Source organism: Phoenix dactylifera, chromosome 1 (genome assembly GCF_009389715.1).
Source record: "Phoenix dactylifera cultivar Barhee BC4 chromosome 1, palm_55x_up_171113_PBpolish2nd_filt_p, whole genome shotgun sequence".
Classification (NCBI taxonomy): domain Eukaryota; kingdom Viridiplantae; phylum Streptophyta; class Magnoliopsida; order Arecales; family Arecaceae; genus Phoenix; species Phoenix dactylifera.
Window position 1 is genome coordinate 7,298,052 of NC_052392.1, and position 17,777 is coordinate 7,315,828.

At 36.3% G+C, this 17,777-nt stretch overlaps 1 protein-coding gene across 3 annotated transcripts; it reads right to left on the minus strand.

Annotated features, from left to right (window-relative positions):
- Positions 1-5,343: 5,343 nt before the first annotated feature.
- On the minus strand, positions 5,344-17,330 carry LOC103723513 (syntaxin-132-like). Of its 3 annotated transcripts, none has more exons than XM_008814445.4 (12): positions 16,955-17,330; positions 15,255-15,317; positions 14,969-15,025; positions 13,207-13,255; positions 12,989-13,077; positions 12,117-12,190; positions 11,973-12,015; positions 7,631-7,691; positions 7,480-7,505; positions 7,312-7,389; positions 5,809-5,874; positions 5,344-5,599 (listed from the first exon to the last, which is right to left on the minus strand). In XM_008814445.4, exons 4-12 carry the CDS (start codon positions 13,211-13,213, stop codon positions 5,435-5,437), a joined length of 609 nt encoding a protein of 202 aa, XP_008812667.2. In that variant the 5' UTR covers positions 13,214-13,255; positions 14,969-15,025; positions 15,255-15,317; positions 16,955-17,330; the 3' UTR covers positions 5,344-5,434. The 3 variants fall into 3 exon arrangements, with proteins under 3 accessions (XP_008812667.2, XP_008812665.2, XP_026655927.2); XM_008814443.4 differs by having other exon boundaries at positions 15,139-15,317; XM_026800126.2 differs by having other exon boundaries at positions 15,105-15,317.
- Positions 17,331-17,777: the final 447 nt, after the last annotated feature.

The window sequence follows — 17,777 nt, forward strand, 5'->3', positions numbered from 1 at the left end:
ATTATTGAAGATGTCAATTTTATTTTCATTTGATGCATGAGTAGAAAATTTTAAAAATTTGTGACTTTTTGTTTCTAAACATTTATGTACATCATAGGTCAAGATCTCGGTTTTTATTCTGAAAGATCCTTTATTGATTTCGACCGGGAAGAATTTGGAACCAAAACGCTCCAAAAGCATGTTAACCTAACTTTTATTAGTTATACAACTCTACCCACATTTAATTGATCAGAAACTTATGTTAAATAGAAAAAGAATCTCATTTAGATTTTTTTTTTAAGTCTCTAAGGTTACCGAGAAACCCTAGTTGCATCTCAGCAGCATGGTGTAAAACCTAAGAATTAATTCCGAAGCCTAGCTAGTGGGGACTCCAAGGAGACTCCTCTGTTACTATATCCAGCTATGAATGCGGTGGATCTACACAACTCTTGTTGGACTTGCTAGGTGTCCTATATGCAGTTTTAGGTGCTTCCATACTTTGCCAACTATCATTGTTATGGACGAGCAGTGACCCTTGGCATCTGCAACCAAAATCCTTTTCATTGTAGAATCTTTGATTTCTTTAAATCTATCTAGCGGTATTATAATTATCGAAGTCTAAATACTTGAAAAAGGTAATAAATTATCACTACTGTAACAACACAGGACTTCACCCAAAATGGCTCGTTGGAAAGTATTATTTGAATTCTTTAGTTCTGTATAGGTACCCAAAATCTCCTCGGCAAATAACCGACATGGGATTAAACACACGCCCGCACGGGTCCTCACATACTTCCTTCGTTTAACCCCTGACATCCTCGTTAAGCTAAGGGTTCAAATTCATTCAAATCTAATCATATGCACTACGATAGGCTCGTGGTTAGCCTCCATTAACCCGTGCTGCAGTATCCTATAGTCCACATAGACTATAGACGTGTGTTTAGTCCTACATCAGTTATTCGCCGAGAAGATATTGGGTACTTATACGGGACTAAAGAACCCAAATAATACTTTTCGGCTATCCATTTTGGGTGAGGTCCTGAGTTGTTATAAATGGTATCAAAGTGGATCTAGTCCATAATCTATGTGGACTAGGGGACACTGCAGTACAGATCCATTGGGGATGACCATAAACTGATCGTGATGTTTGTGATTAGATTTGAATGGATTTAAAACTCTTAGCCCAATGAGGACGTCAGGGCTTGAGCGAGGGGAGTATGTAAGGATCCGTGCGGGTATGTGTTTAGTCCCACATCAGTTATTCGCTGGATAGATCTTGAGTACTTATACAAATCAAGGAACCCAAATAATACTTTACGACTAGCTATTTTGGGTGAGGTCTTGGGTTGCTACAACTACTAGAAATAATTTATTGCGCAAGAACTCTCGTCAATTCACACTCTTCTGATTATGATGTGTACCACATAAATTTGGTCTGATGGCACCAGGGTTGCCAATCTATGATGTGGTCATTGACATGGGTCTTTGTTTTTTTAGCTCCTGTTAGAAATGCAATGATACAGATAAGAAAAAAAAATACCTCTCCAAAGTCACCTCTTTTTAGAAAGAAATATTATAGGCCGGTTTCTTTTGGACAGCAATATATTTATCCAGAGGAGATAATTTTGGTTCAGATTTTGGTATGACCAAAGTCCTCATATAGGATTTGCAAAGGTAATTCTCACAACTAGGATTCTGGAGGACTTGCAGTTTATGTGTTAGCTATGAATCTATGATTCAACTAACTCTGTGCATCTATCAGCTATATAACTTTTCACCTTCAGATCTCTTTGCTGCAAAAGCATGAGTTATTTGTAACTTTTTTGTACAAGATTTTTGTGTCACTAAAGCATGTCTCATGCTTTAGTAACAAAGCAATCTCAGAGAAAAAAAGGTCATAAAGGTCATATGTAGCTTTCAAAAGGTGCTAATGGAAGTCCAAGAAACAGGAAACTACACTTCATCTGGGCAACCTTTTTTGAGGTTCTTCTTAAGCTTACAAGTGCTCTTTTCAGAAAGGTGAGATTTAAAGGTTCAGATTGGTCGGGAACTATATCTTTGTTAGGATAAGGATCCCAATCCCCAGTGAATAATGTTTTCATTAACAATTCTTTTTCGCTTTAGATGAAGCTAAATATTTCTTTTACTGGCTATGCAAGACAGAATTAATTTTTTACCTTTTTTTCCTGTAAACAAATAAGGGTTTAGATTCTGCTCTCTCTATGATAGGGCAGAACTGATTTGAGCAGCTTAACTTGAAGTTTAAATAAGTATAAATTGGGTTTCATTCAAATGTTATTCAACTGATCTTGAACTCTAACATAAGCTTGAAATCCAGTTCGAGTTGAATCGATACGAATCCAATTTGATCAGAATTGGCTTGATGAGACTTAAACTAAAACTTTATATCTGATATATTTAAGTTATTATTATATAATCAACCATTAGATCTAGTTAAATAATTAAATGCCATCTTTAGTTGTAATTGGGGCCTACCTGCAACCCTTTGCTTGGCAGCTACAGGTTCTGGGGTCAGTTCTTTCTTAGTACATCTGAAAAAACTTTGGATGGGTTATTACAGTGTAATTGGATCTCCTCCTTTATCTCTTTCTCTCGGAAAAAAATTGCCACCTTTGTTTTAAGAAATGATAGAAAGAAAGATCGAGCTTGAACCAAACTTGAATCAAGCTTGGCTTGAGCTCGAACTGAGCCTGATTGGCCCCACCTAAATTGAAATGGACTCATCATTTTTGGCTTGGTTTGAAATTAAACTCGAATTAGACTTGATTAGCTATTAAAATAGTTCAGCATCGCAACCCTCCACCATATTTGCTCATTTGAAATCTAGTTTGGTGAAATATAGAGAGAGAGTAAACTGAGTTGTGGCCCACTGAATTCCTCCCTCCTCCACATGATTTAAATTATGAGGTATTATTCTTTTTAAATGTCTGAACTGGATAATTCTATTAAATATGCTTCTATAGTTGCTTTTCTTTATAAAAAATAAATAATAACATTTTTTTTTTCTAACAATTATTTCCTTGTTATCTTGCATCATTGTTTTCCACAAAGCTTCTTGTAACTCTTCACAGCGTACTCCGCATATGTATGTAGGCAAATAGAAGGCATTGGTGGACTTCTCCATTCTTCTGGGTCACTCTTCCCATCACATCAACCATGGCCATCTCTGCCCCTTAAAGCCATTACATGTTCTGACTCCATCAAGAGCTGAGCCATTTACTCCTGGTGACCGGCAATGGAAGCCAGCGGCGACTCGGAGGCCGACTTGGATCCCCTCACCGGCCGCGCCATCCTAACCATGGAGGAAGACGCAGCAGCCGATGAAGATGACACCGAGTCATGCATCCATGACCCACATGACAACGTCCACACCGATCACAACAACTTCAGCAATGATGATGATGATGATGATGATGATGATGGTGTTGATGATGGTGTTGATGATGGTGTTGATGTTGTTATCGATGATGATGCTAACATGGAGCACGAAAGAGTGATGACATGGTCGCCAGGGGAGGTGACGGCATTAGAGGAGGAAGAGGTGGTGGATTCTGCTGAAGAGGACCGGCTATTCTGGGAGACCTGTTTGGCTTCTGGCTATCCTTAGATATTTGCCTTTTTAGTAGCATTTGAAGTGTTCTTTGACATTGAATTAGTTTGTGTCCATACTAAATTTTTTCCTTCATTTCAATCACTTCGTTGAATGGAAGGGTGTTTCTCTGGTGGGGGCTTGCATGTTTTATGTAATCACCATGGTTTAAGCTTAATCATGCATATAGTTGATGAGGGCTCATTTATTTTGTTTTCTTGTTTGTGTTGCCAAAGGAGCTTTCAACTAAGCAAGCATCGAAGAAGAAAACTACTTGTATATTTTTGTGATGTCCTTCATGGGGATATTGTTGATTTGGCTTTTCTCATGATTTACCTCTGATTGTTATCTTTTGCTTCCCCTCTTCAGCTCCTTATTTTGGTTTCTTTGGGTGTTGTTGTTTGGGCCTGGCACCAACAATAGCATATCTCACATGGATGTGGTTCCTTCAAAATCTTGCCATCTTTTTTTTTTACTTGTCTCGTTATGAATTCTTTCAAAATTTAGAAGATCTATGAAAGCTTTCCCAATGCTTGCTAGATCGTAGACTCTGAGAAGTAAGTTTCCTGTCTTTTTTTGGGTAACAAGGTAAGTTTCCTTTCTTGGAAATTGACTTTTTATGTTTAGTGGCATGTCATTGGTTTAGACCATGCTAGGAATCTAACAGGAGGGCTAATTTTCAAAGCCTAGAATTAACCAAATATTTTATAGTTTAGAATTAACCATGTAAATTGAACTAAGGCGGACATGTTTTAGAGGATTTTTTTTTTGTTCTCTTAATTTCAAAGGAAAAATGTAAAAGAGAAAATACATACTTTTTTTTTTTTTTTGAAAACAGTAGTCTCAAGCTGGAGAAAGAGGTATTTGTTCAACATGCATAATTTTCAAGCTTTTGCTCTGTTCCGACACTTAGCCCCCTTTTTTTTTTCCTCCCCTCTCTCTTCCTCCCCCACCCCCTCCTTTCATGCATGATTCCATTTCACATAAGATAACATCCTATAAAAGATCGGTCATCCCGCATCCTTCATATATATATATATATATATATATATGATAAAGCAAACAGATTTGCAGCACTTTTGGTAGTTTAAAAGAGTACCACACCTGTACAAATATTGTCATCAAAATGTGCCCTTAGACACAGGTATCACTTATTCAGATGAATAAATTCATTGCCTTGGTCACAATTACCTGCTTCCATTAGCCTTGTGAAGTGCAAGCATGCAAGCTAACTTGCTTAGGACAAGAATTGATCAGGAGTTAACAAGATGAATGGGATATGCTGGCTGACCGGTCATCAAAGCATGTATATCGATCACAAACTTGCTAAAACAATTGACAACTCTCAAAAAACAACCTTGATTAAAATCAGAGATGGCCCCTGTTTAGGGTCGAAGGGCTTCTTTCCTGGCCAGGCAAGGCAGTCCCTGTATGAAAAAGTTTTGGATGCTAGCCACCTAACCCTAATTTCTTCAAGGTCATTTTTAAGAGAGACCGCCAATTGATGGTTTAATTGCACAGCTGAATGTTAAACCTGTATTTATACAAGATTAGACCTGCCAATACACATTGCGCATGGGCCAGAGATCAAACATAAAATACCCGGCTAAATTAAGGAATGAAAATAGAATTTTTGGTCAGCAAGAACTAAACATAAATGAAAATCAATCCTACTAATAATTTGCACATCGATCTTTTCCCCACTCCATGCTCATATCCTCCCAAGGCAAGGGAAGCCTCGATGCAGCACCATATGAATATAAATGGGTCATTAAACTCGCAAGAGAAGATACATTTAAGAGACAATATATACATGTATATATGAAGTCTAATCCTGAAACACTACTAGCTTTTTGACCATGGTTTAATTACAGTTACAATTATAATGATGACAATTATGAGAAGGATTAATATAGCTATGCATATCCATTTACGGGAGTTTTTCTGTAGCTTCTTTGCTCTCTGTAGAGCAGTTGCTCCAGACTGGACATGGTCGATCGCACTTGAAACCTGCAGAAAAGAAAAGAAAAACATGCTGCAATGACAAAACATTGCGAGGAGCTTCCTTTTTTTACTATTTATGTCAATTATAGTAGTCCCTAACTCTACCATGAACGACATGTATGGTGCACCAGGAATATGACAAATGGCTCCATTCCGATAATGAGACAAATGATACCTATAGGTACCCAGTACTCATCAAGAAGATGGCACCATACCTGGGATTCAATGTTATCCAAAATGTCACCTTGTGCCTCAACCAATACTGCCATGTCGAGGAAAATCTACACAAGAAATTGGATTTAGATGATTTCGATATGAGATGAGAAAGCAAGAAAAATAGCATCAGAAAGAAACAAGAAAAAAAGGCATAGATTTAATGGATGAATCCTTGGAGAACTTCACCTCCCTTCAGATTTTCCCCTTCCAAGTGTGATGAAATGATGGAACTCACAGATCACAGACATATCAGCATACTATGTCCTTCAAAATTATAGTTGATTTTTTCTTCCATCCACTCTTCAGCTAAATATCATCACTTGCTAAGGGATTCCTCATCCATGATTTCTTGCTTCGTCCAATACTGAATACTCTGAAACCAAAACTGAAAAGTTTCAGTTTTGGCCAGAATTGATCCAGAACTAGGGTTGTGTGGGGTTATGCTAGTACTAATTTATACGAATCTTTTTCCATTTCTTCATTTCTTTATATGTTGGGAAGCCATTTCTCTAAATTAAACTAAGAATCCGCGAGTTTGAGTTTGAGATAAGATGGAAACATTCTGAAATTAGATTCCAAAGAGATATAAAGTATTACTATTAACATTGTTGTTTGCCATATTGCAATCAAACAGCAAATAATATATTACACTAAAGACTTTAAATTTTTAAAAATAGTTTTTTTTATTGCCTCAGTGTGAGATCAAAATAATCCAAAAATCTTACATTATACTTTAAAATAAAGTATAATTTATTTTATTAACTCATTTTTTTTATTTTTTATTCCTCGTTTCAATAGTCATCTTTTTATTTCCATATGACTTTCACCAAGAACAGAAATCACCAAGATTCCTGTTGCCAAAGATAACAACCCAAGAGAGGGGGAGGGGGGGGAGTGAATTGGGTTTTCTAAATTTTTAGGACCTTAATTAAGTTGATAGATGGGTGAATTGTTTTGGCTTATGTTAAAGTATATAAGTACAGTGGAAGCAAAATAAACACAATACAAACACAAAAGAGCTATAGTGGTTCGGTGCACCCCAAGGCACCTACGTCCACTCCCAAGCGTTCCCTTGAAAATTCACTATAATCCCTCGGATTACAATTGGATTGTTTTACCGGGCTCACAATCCAAAAATCCTACAATTGGTTTTACAGGATCACCAATTAAACCTAACCGTTGGTTTTACGGGCTCACCAACAACCTACACCATTGGTTTTACGGGCTCACCAACAAACCTTATAAAAAAAAATAGGGAAGAAGGTTAAAGCTCCTAAATGAGCAGGTAATACAATTATGCACTTAAGGAAGAGGTAAGAGAATAGTTATCGCTTTGTAGATTGCTCTTCTCTTCTTTGCCAATGTTGCTTCACTCCTCAAGAGGTTCGTAGAGCTCTTGAAGACACTTTAAGACTGCTCAACCACCTTCTTTCAGAATTTGAATAAAGCAAATAATTGAAGAACATTCACCCAGGAACGTGTATGCTTATGTATATGGAAACCTGGCCACGTCCTTGCTCCTGAATTGCTCTCTGAAAAATTTGCTCGCCGTTTCCAGTTTCTATCCATCGGTCAATTGTCTGTAAAGTCAAAGCAACAATCCAGTAGCATAAATATAAAATTAGTGGTAGTGCTACCAAAAATTTGTCTTTTATAAAGAATTACCTCACCTCCTCATCAGCATGATTGCATGTTACTGTTCTTGTGGAAATCCAGAAGGAAAATAGAAGCAGACAGCGAATAGAGTAGATAAGAAAAAGCCTCAGAAGAAAATACATAAATGCCATGAATATTTTGATTTTTGATACAACTACAAAAAACCTGTAAAAGCCCTTCTCTCAACAACCTCCCGGTATTCCTGCTGGATTGTTTCTCTCAGAGCCTGCATAGAATATTTGGACATAAGCAACTGAAAATATAATCTACTGATTTGGATTTAAAATTTCCTGGTAATTTTAGGAATTTATCATCTTGCATGCTTGAAATCAGGATGATAAGTTTCTCCATGTTCTTTTATCACTCGAGTTAGGAAACAAAGTGTAAGCCTCCGACCAGAACAAAACTTCTTGGCTAAAACAAGCTGGTTTTAAAGGAGAGACTCCAAAACTGTCCCCATTTTCTGGGTTCCAGTTGAAATGGGTCAATTTCAATTGGCTAATTTTTGCTAAAAAGTACCTCTGACTGAAACACCCTAAAAAGCTTGACTTTGTGTCCATTTTTTCCTCATTTGCACCGTTTCTTTAATTTAGTTTCATTAGAAACTAATGGAAATCTACCTCTAGAGCTTAGATCATGTTCTAAATACGTTTATTTGAAAACTGCTGGGCAAACTATTCAGAAATTTTGCCTCGATTATGTTGAAAGTAAATACTATCAACAAATGTTGCAACAACCACATTTGAAAGAAAATACAGTCCGAAAGGGTCACTAGAAAGCCTAGTTTTTCCCAATCAAGGTGACTAAAAGCTAGGCATTGCAAGATTTAGTAGTATGTTTCAAGCAACAACAAAACCTTAAAATTCTATATGCTGCTCCCACATACCCGAGCACCTGCCATCACACATGCATGCACACACCCATATATGTAAGTGCTCATTTATGCATCCATGTAGTTGTGCCAGATGTAGCTTGTAAATTTATGGATAGAGAGAGCTCAAGGAAGAAGAGAAAATCCCTCAATTACCAGATGTGGGTGCAGTTTGGGGTCTGGTAGCAGGGAAACCTAGTTCTAGAGAAGAAATATTTTGCACAAGGAAACACCTAGAAGGGGGGTGTAACACTCTATGGAGAATATTTAAGCCAATAGGAGAAATTCCATTTGATTGGATTGCAAAAGATAGACTAATGTGGCATTGCAGCAAAGCCACTGATGACATGCTCAGATGACCAACAGCAAGAAAGAGAATAAGTAGTCCTCGGTAGTGTTGTTATGGAATCAAACAGGAAGTATGGCATCAAAGAGATTCCACATCACAAATAATGACCTCGAATGGTATTAGCTAGCACAACTCCTGTAAACCAAGACAAGATGTATTTCCCCCATAGATGTCAAATACCCTAGGAGGCTCTGGGCGATAGACTAGCCCATAGCCTAGGCAGTCACCTAGGCATCTAGGCAATTGCCCAGGCAATAGACTTTGTACATATTCACTCAATCATTCTCCGATTCAAGTAGTTTATTTTCACAATTAGAATTTTAAACTATTTCAATAAGCTAACTTTTTAACGTACCTTAAGGAATACGTTATGAACATAAACAATTCTCTTTCAAGATATATTATAATTTGTTAAACTTTTACTAAATTTATAATAAATGTTATTGAAGTAACAATATATTTTGTTGTTGTTGTTGCTGTTTTAGCTCAATTGGTGGAGTTTGTCGAGCTCCCTTAGTCATCTGTCTTGCTACAGATTGAGTAAAGTGGCGATTGTTGAATGAACGAACCTTTTGTGGTTACTTGTTTAACACTTAAATCTAAGTTAATTTATTTTTTAACATTATATTATTTTTCTTGAGGTTAATATAAAGTTCCTCACTGCCTTATCAATATGCATGCGTCATATAAGAAAGGAGCACAAGAAAATACTTTATACTGTATATATGTGCTTGTATACATATTCAGATACATACATCTATGAAGTTGTATATACACATATATGTATACAAGTGTTCTTATGTATTTTTTAACCTACACTTCATTTATATATACAAACTAATATTATATTTGCACATATGCATTTATATATAGTATAAATTCATACATATATGTATATATAATGTAGATGTAGATACATTTATATATGCACGTATATATGAATCTTTATGTATATGAATGTATATATAAATGATGGCCCAGGCAATCTCGCCTAGGCATTAAGAGGTCTATTTGTAGCCTGGGCAGTAAGTAGCCTAGGCGCCTGCACTATTGCCGGTAACAACTATGCTTTCCTCTTAACTTGTGTGAAGGAATTCTTACAAGGTTTCTCGTGCCTGAAAAGTGAGAGAAGACTTATGCTCTTAATTGGGTCATCAAGATTAGAAGTAGATCAGGATCCTTCTGTAGATATTGTGTCTTGGATAAGTTCAGAACATCTTTATTATTAAAATTTGATGGAAACATTTATAAGATGGAACAGATTTTATGCACTTGTTTGGTGGTTGCAGACAAACTAATATTCAAACAACAATCAGCTAAGTTTGGTGAATGTGTTCCATGTTACCCTTTCACTGTTGGAGCATTGTTTCATTGCGTTGTTTGCAATTTTGAGTGCACCAAGAGTTGGGTAAGAGGTTCCTCTAAATTGTAAAGCACTCCTATAACCATGTTACAGTGGAGTTTTAATGCAAATAAACAAAACTTTGTCAAATGGGTAGTAAAAAAAATTATGCAAAGTCTACATCTTAGTCGAGTATCAACCTAGTAGAATTGGACAATAAGTGGAGCTGCTTTTGGGAGGGATATGAACAGTTAAAAGAGAGGACAAGATGGATCAATGATCTCATTTCATTAGGTGATTAAAAAAGAGGTCTACGCAATTCTTCATTTCCATGCAAATGCATGAGAAAAATGAATGTTACAAAGCATAATATATTGTTAAATTGTTCAAATTTCAAATGGATGATGAGTAAGGCATGTCACCACCCTTATAACTCCATTGACTTGCTTCAGTGATTTATTCTTAGTTGAATCCTCAAATGACCTCCTCTCCTATGTCCTTTTAGGTGATAACTCATCTGTATTGTTTTTATATGTTGAAAAGGAACTAAATTATTCTTTTTTGTATTTATTGTAAGATGCCATCATTGGAGGTAAGCCAATTGTTACTCCTTCCTGGAGATGAAGTAGAGTGATGTGGCACAATGCGATACTCATATCTGTCCCATGTTTGTCTATCTTAAGAGTGATGGGAAGGGAAACAGGTGTGGTTAAAGTCTTTTCATGGAGCAGAAGACACAATGGAAGTTCCACAAACATCATAGAACCTAACCTCCTATGCTCTTATTGACAGTCGTTTGAGACATAGGGATAAGAGGAAATTCCCCAGTCTTTCTTTCACTCAACATTGGTTAGAGGTACTAATGACTCTTACGATGCTTAAAACCATCAAGGAGGAGATGGAAAGAAATATAACACTGACCTTCTTTGCTCCTATTACTGATTGTCTATCATAATAAATATAAAGGAGGTCATTCTCCTAATCGCCTCTCTTCTAATCAAGACTGGATGGGGAGCTTGATGATCCTTTTGATACCTTAACCTCAGGGTGAATAGAGGGCAAGACGCTTGCAACACTTTCAGACAGTAGAGATTTTTTTTCCAAAAAAAACAAATGATCAAGCAAAGCAGATCGTTTTCAGTAGGAACATGAAAGAGGATACAGAGTGTAAAGATTCTCAATCAGGACAACTATGGGAATTCATGACAAAGCACTCTTCTTTGGTTTGGAGTTTATCATGGAGTCAACTTTAGGAAGATTTTCAATGCCAATTTTCTTATAATGTTTAAAGGCGGGCGGTTGTGTACAGCGCAGGTGATTTCCTGGGGAGCCAATAGAAGAGATCTTTGTTGTGTAGGGTGGATTTCTTTTGTTCTAGTTAACTTCTAAATAGTCTTTTCTATATTTCTGGAAACAAATCATGAAGAGCAATTTTCCTGAAGAAGTTTTTCTTAGGGTTTTGTCTTGCATTCATCCTGCTTTCAACTATAATTTATCACGACGGTTGATGGTGAGCCAGGGTAAACAATCTAGTCAAAAAAGAAAAGTAGAATGTCCTCATAAATTGGCAAAAGAATTATGTTCCTTTCTCTTGTCAAAACACTTAAAGCCATCTTCCAGTGTCAATATCGGTATTTTGATCTTGTATGCTGATAATTTTTATAAGCATGGAATGCCTAATGAGTAAAATGGTGTGATTTAACTAATTTCTGCAAGATAGTTAAAAATATTATGCTACAATAATAAGAAAATTGTCTCACAAAATAAATAAAGAAGAAGAAAAGCATTTTCTTTATTTTGCTTTCAAATATTCTCTTCTGTTACAATAACATTTTCCATGTAACTTTATTACAAGGTCACTAAAATGTTGAATCAAAAGATTGAGATAAACAGGTTCCATCAAAATGATTGCTTTGTTATAAATTATTGGGAACAAATGCACTACCTGAAAGTCAGACATCCGTTCTTTCAACCTCTTTTTCAATGCACTGCATTCAAAGTCAGTAAATGAGACAAATGTAACCATAAATTTACTTTTAACAAAAAATATTAAAGAAAATGAACATGTATTTTGGCATGAAAGTTTCACATGGTAGTTGCAGTTCTAGATCGATCTACGCCTGATCCCTTTCCACATCCAGGCTTCTGTCTGTTAGCTAAATTCTGAAGTTAGAAACAAAGCCCAATGTTAGTGAGATTCAAGGTTAACATAGAGTCAAACTCTCATAGCTCTGACATAAGTGAAAAAAGCAGGAAAAAAAGTGGCACAAGTGACTCAAAAAATCATTTCCCTAAAATTTAGTTAGCAATGTTTCAAATTAACTAAACCAAATAACTTTTTCTTCTTCAATAACAAATCATGTGGTAGCTTCAGAACTTCTACTAGAACTAATGTGCACTTAGTTAACTCATAGTGAAGAATAGAAGCAGCATTAATTGTAAGTTGAAAATGATCCAAAAGAATCCATACAAGAAAAATGGTCAAAAATGGTAATATTTTGCAGTGCAATATAGAAAATAACGAAGATCTTCACTAGAAAGAGATCAAGAAATATAATAATCAAAAGAGAAGCAATATAATATAATTTTTTGTAAGAAATATAAATAGTGACTGATAGCTTCAATTTCCTTAAATTTTTGGAGAAATTTACCAATTAGATAGAATGCCACAAAATGAAGAATAGGTAGATTAAACTTATACAAACGTTCAAGATAGTACAAGTTTATTGGTCAAAACAGAATTATGAAAATATCTCAGAAAAGGGAAGACAAAAACAGCCAAAATAATCCAAAAAAATGTTCTAGAGTGCATAATAAATTGAATTTCAGAAATGAGGTTTTACTTGCCAAGATATGTTCTGACTTTTACATTAAAATATTTGAAAACTTTGAAACAAGACATGTTGCAAATTTCACTGCCTTCCGTTTTCACTTTAACAGGCCAAAAATGAAGCCTCGTACCTCTCTGTCTAGTTCTTCAAGTTTTGATTTTGCTAGGCGTGCAATTTTCCCAACTTCATCAATATCTTTCTCCATGCGCTTCTTGATGGCTGCAACCAGTTATGTACTAATTGTGTTATGACTGTTAAATAGATAACAAAATTGAATCATAAAAAGCATGCAGGCTCCCTTTGGAAGATCTCTGCTAGCTAATGATTATATTGAACTTACCACATTACCTTTCATGGCAGCTGCCTTGGTAACAGCTTTAAACTCCTCATTAGCATCCTGCATATGTAACCAGAAAATTAGCGACAGGAAAAGAACAAGAAGCTATCATGAACAAACAGAAACAGTCATCAGATATTCGCCATCTGAGCTCTAGAAGTACTTGAAATAAACTGTAGTTTCAAATTTGTACATTAATTTTATAAAATAAAAATATTGTATAAGGAAAAATTAAAACCAGGAAGAATAATATCTAAAAAGTCACCCAAAAACAGAGTGCAAATAAGAAATTCAATCAAACATCCACATCATATGGACCCTGAAATGATCTGAAAAATCAGCTAGAACTCATTTTTAAAATATATACCCACTCCATCTTTCATAGTTATTTCCTTAATGCAGTTGCCATGGTTAATTTGGCAGCTGGTAGTGACCTGTGGTTAGATGTGGCATCACACAGATGGTGCCATACATCATAGTGCAATTCAAAGGGACCTGATAAGCAAATAATCTACTTCACATACCACTTACTAATTGGTAACAAAAGTAAAGCCTTCAAATTTTAAAACCCAAGCCTGTTAAGCATTTCTAAAGTTACCACAACCACTTACCTATGATAACCCAAGCCTGTTAAACTTCCAAGCTTAAAAGTCCAAGCCCAATCTCATTAAGCACTTCAAAAATCAAGCCTCATTGTAGCTAAGTCTTAGTTACTTGAAGTGGGTGTAGATGCAGATTTGGGTGTGGGTATGGGGAAGCAAGTTTCTCTAGAAAAATCTGAAAGAGGAAATCCTTAGGAAGCAGATGCAGGGATGACTTTCTGGAAAGATTCTGGAGTGTGTACACAACCCTATGTGGAAGTTTCCTACTAGTAACAACTAAATAAAGTCTTTTCTCTGTCTCCAAAAGGAAGAGTTATGAAAATCTCCCAAAGTAATTTGGCTTCTTTCAAAACAAAAGCCTGAAAAGAATAAACACAGGACAGGACAAGCTTTAATATACACAAGCATATAACTGTTGAAAAAAAAAACATTATGCCTGCGAATGATCAGCTATTGCTCCACCAGGTCTACCATCGGATTACAATCATTAAAAGGCTTATCCAAACATAAATGAAACTCAAATTGGGTCTACAAGTTTTTCCACATCACAAACAATTACCTAGGCCAAAAGGTTCAGAAAGAACTTTACATCTCTAACAAAATAACAATAATAAATATTTTCAGAACATCCAACAAGTCCTAGCCTATAAAAATTGGTATAACATGATTGATAATGCTCAATGGAAAGTCTTACAGCCCCATGCTCAAATACCTTCCCTGAAAAGGATAAATTAAATACCAACACTATCACATTCCTAGATTTTATCAAGAGTCATGACACCTATTCTCTTATAAATTATATAATCTATAATTCTGTATAGCCATTACAACTGGATTTTCAATATAAAGGCCTGGAATCAACCTGTATTTAAGCTTCAGAAATTAAAATCCAGAGTGAGTAATCAGATGAATTTTTTACAGATCAGACAGGGTTGGTCACACAAGCCAGACAAAAAACAGCCACCTTAATTACACCAATATTTTCAAATGTTGTGATTCCATATTGAGAAAGAATACAACTGATCTAGTTCTGATCATGAATAAGTTCAGATGGTGCACTGGAAGATTATTGAAGCCTTGAAACTGAAAATGGATAACATCTCAAGCTATAATGAACAAAAACATAATCCAATGGCCTTTTCTGAACCGGAAATAACATGAAAGCCCATACCTGAAGCTTCTTCAGTAGTTTTGATAGCGTCTCAATTTGCTTCTCGATCTCTTGAACCTACATGAGAAACAGAACAAGGGAAAGTATCAATAGTACATGAGAAACAGAACAAGGGAAAGTATCAATAGTGTAATACTGCTTATTAATGTCTGAGACAGTCACATATGTACACATAATTTGTCAAAAGAATAATTGACAGTAGTCATCTCTCATGTAACCAAAAATAAGCCATAGTTATCTGTTGGAAGAAGTTTCCCAACACCAGTTCTCCCGAATTTGTTGGAACCTGGATTCCTAATTCAATATCTCCATGTCTTGAAGCTTCAACTCAAGGGAGCTCAAAGGAGTCCTATCAAACAACACAATAAGAAGAAAAGGTAAGATTTCTTTGGCAAAACTAGCCAAAGAAAAGAACAGAATTAAAAACAATAGGCAAGTTCCTCTCAGAAAAGGGCAAGATCCTCTTCAGATAAACACCATCATGGAAAAATCTATAGTTCTATGTTATCTGTCCATTGCTTTCTCGACTTCCAAATAAAAGACAAATTATAGAAAGGACAAACTTATATGCCACGTCATTTTGAAAAATTAAAAGACTTATACCTGATCATGTTCTAGTTTTACATACAGTGTCAAAATCATTTTTCTACAAATAATTGAAGATAAATATTAAAAAAAAGGTTCTTTAGAAGGTTCAAATAACATTAGGAGATGCTGTCCTAATCATGCGTACTTGTTGTCATGCATGCTGTTAACAAGAATCTAAATCTAAAGACATGAAGGGGAAAATGAATAAAAGGGTTCTATATTAGAAAACAGTATCTAGTAGCTTTTGACCCAGATCCACTTGAATGGGAAGGCATCAGGATGTGAGGCTTTTTCATATTAAAAAGCTTGTAATGACCCATTTCTAAGGTTCTGTATGCTCAATGAGTCTCAATAGAATGAACGAAACTCGTGCAAGTTTTGTTCAATATAGTTGAATCTACCACATCCAAAACAATCAAAACCACATTTGCCCGGTACTAATTAATGCAATTCCATCTCAAGTATTACACAAGAACTTTATAATATGATGTGTTTGAGCCAAACCTTCAGACATGGATGCAACTCCTTCTTGGTGAACCCTAGAAAACCCTGGATCTTAATTGGGGCACCATTCATCTTGTTGAATTATAACCACTAAAAGATGCAATCTATCTAACACTAAGGCGCCGTTTGTTATCACTTTCATTTTTTTTATTTTCAGATATAAAAATAGAAATTTTGCTTCTATTTATTTCTAAATTTCTAAACATATAAACATGTTTGGTAGTCGATTATTTTAAAAAACATAAATATGATAATGGTGGCCAGGGTAGTGAAAGTGGTGGCTGAGACAATGAAGGCCATAGTGCCCTGGTGGTCATGATGGCAGTGGTGCTGGGGGCATTGACAATGTGGTGGTGGCGGCAATGATGGCGGAGTGGTGTGCAGGGGGCCATGGTGGCAACGGAAGTGTGGCAAAGACTGTGCGAGTGGTGGCGACAATGGTTGTGGCGGCATGGCGGTGGTGATTGATATGGCCACGGCAGCAATGATGGTGGCAACAATGGAGGTGGTGTCCATAGTGATGGTAAAAGATACAAGTTTCCTATTTTTGAAAAAGTGAAAACAAGAATTTCTTACATTCCTTTTTCTAAAGACAATGAAAACGATTTTTGAAAATTTAAAGATAAAAATAATAGCAACAAACACGTTTCTAGGCTTCTAGCCTCAATTTCTATGATTTTATTTTTAAAATAAAAATAAGAAATAAAATTCTAACCCTAAGTAATTTTGATTTTTACTAAAGCACATATTTCCATGTTGGGTTGTGGGTACCATAAAAATTAAAACCCTACTGACATAAACCAAGGGTTTATAGAACTTTATGGCCCAAAATTATATCCTTACATGAAAACCAAAAGAATTGCAGGGATTTATATTGAAGGAAAAGAAAAATACCGTGAGAAGATTGTTCATCTTGGAAGAAACAATTCAATCAAGGAGATGGGCTCCAGATACCAAAATTCCCGCAGTAAATGCCCAGATCTAGAGCTAGAATCGGCTCCAGGAGCCAAGAATTCAACGCGATATCAATGTAATAGACCTGGTCTCCACTCTCCAAGGGGAGACGAGCGAAATCCAAGTCTAGGGTCCCAATTTGAAAACCGAGGAAGGACGGACGGAAGGCCTCCGCGGGGATTTTTTAAGGCTTCAGATCAGCTGCTCCACATCAAAAAGCACGCGGCACAGTCAGCGGACCATTAGAAGCACGCCATGTAAGCAAATACAGAGAAGGAAGGAGTCGATTTTAGCGGGGGTCACTCCTCCAGGATGATTGAAGTCCACTCAACGAGAAATGCTTCCTTAATAGAAAGATTTATTTTAGTTAACAGATATTCTGGAGCCACCAAGGTGGTAGTCTAGTGGTATTGGACGGAGATTCTAACCTCATGATTTCAAGTTCGAGTTGGACATGAGGTATAGAATCGCTCTTGGACCGCTAGTAGCCGGGGTGGTGCCAGGTGTGACGTACTCACACTTGGGACTCGAGCCAGAGCTCAGAGGAGTAGCTGAGCCGGGCCCATGGGTGGGAAAGGCATGAGTAAAACTGGTCGGGGTGCCCAACACACGGCCATTTCTGCCCGCATCGAACATTCTCCTGGCAGGCCCAGTGGGGGCTGCTACGCGGGGGTGTGCTTGCCCCTTCCTCCCCTATCCCTTTTGGTTTAGAAAAAAAAAAAAAAAAAATTCTGAAATAAAAAATAAATAATAGGGGAAGGGA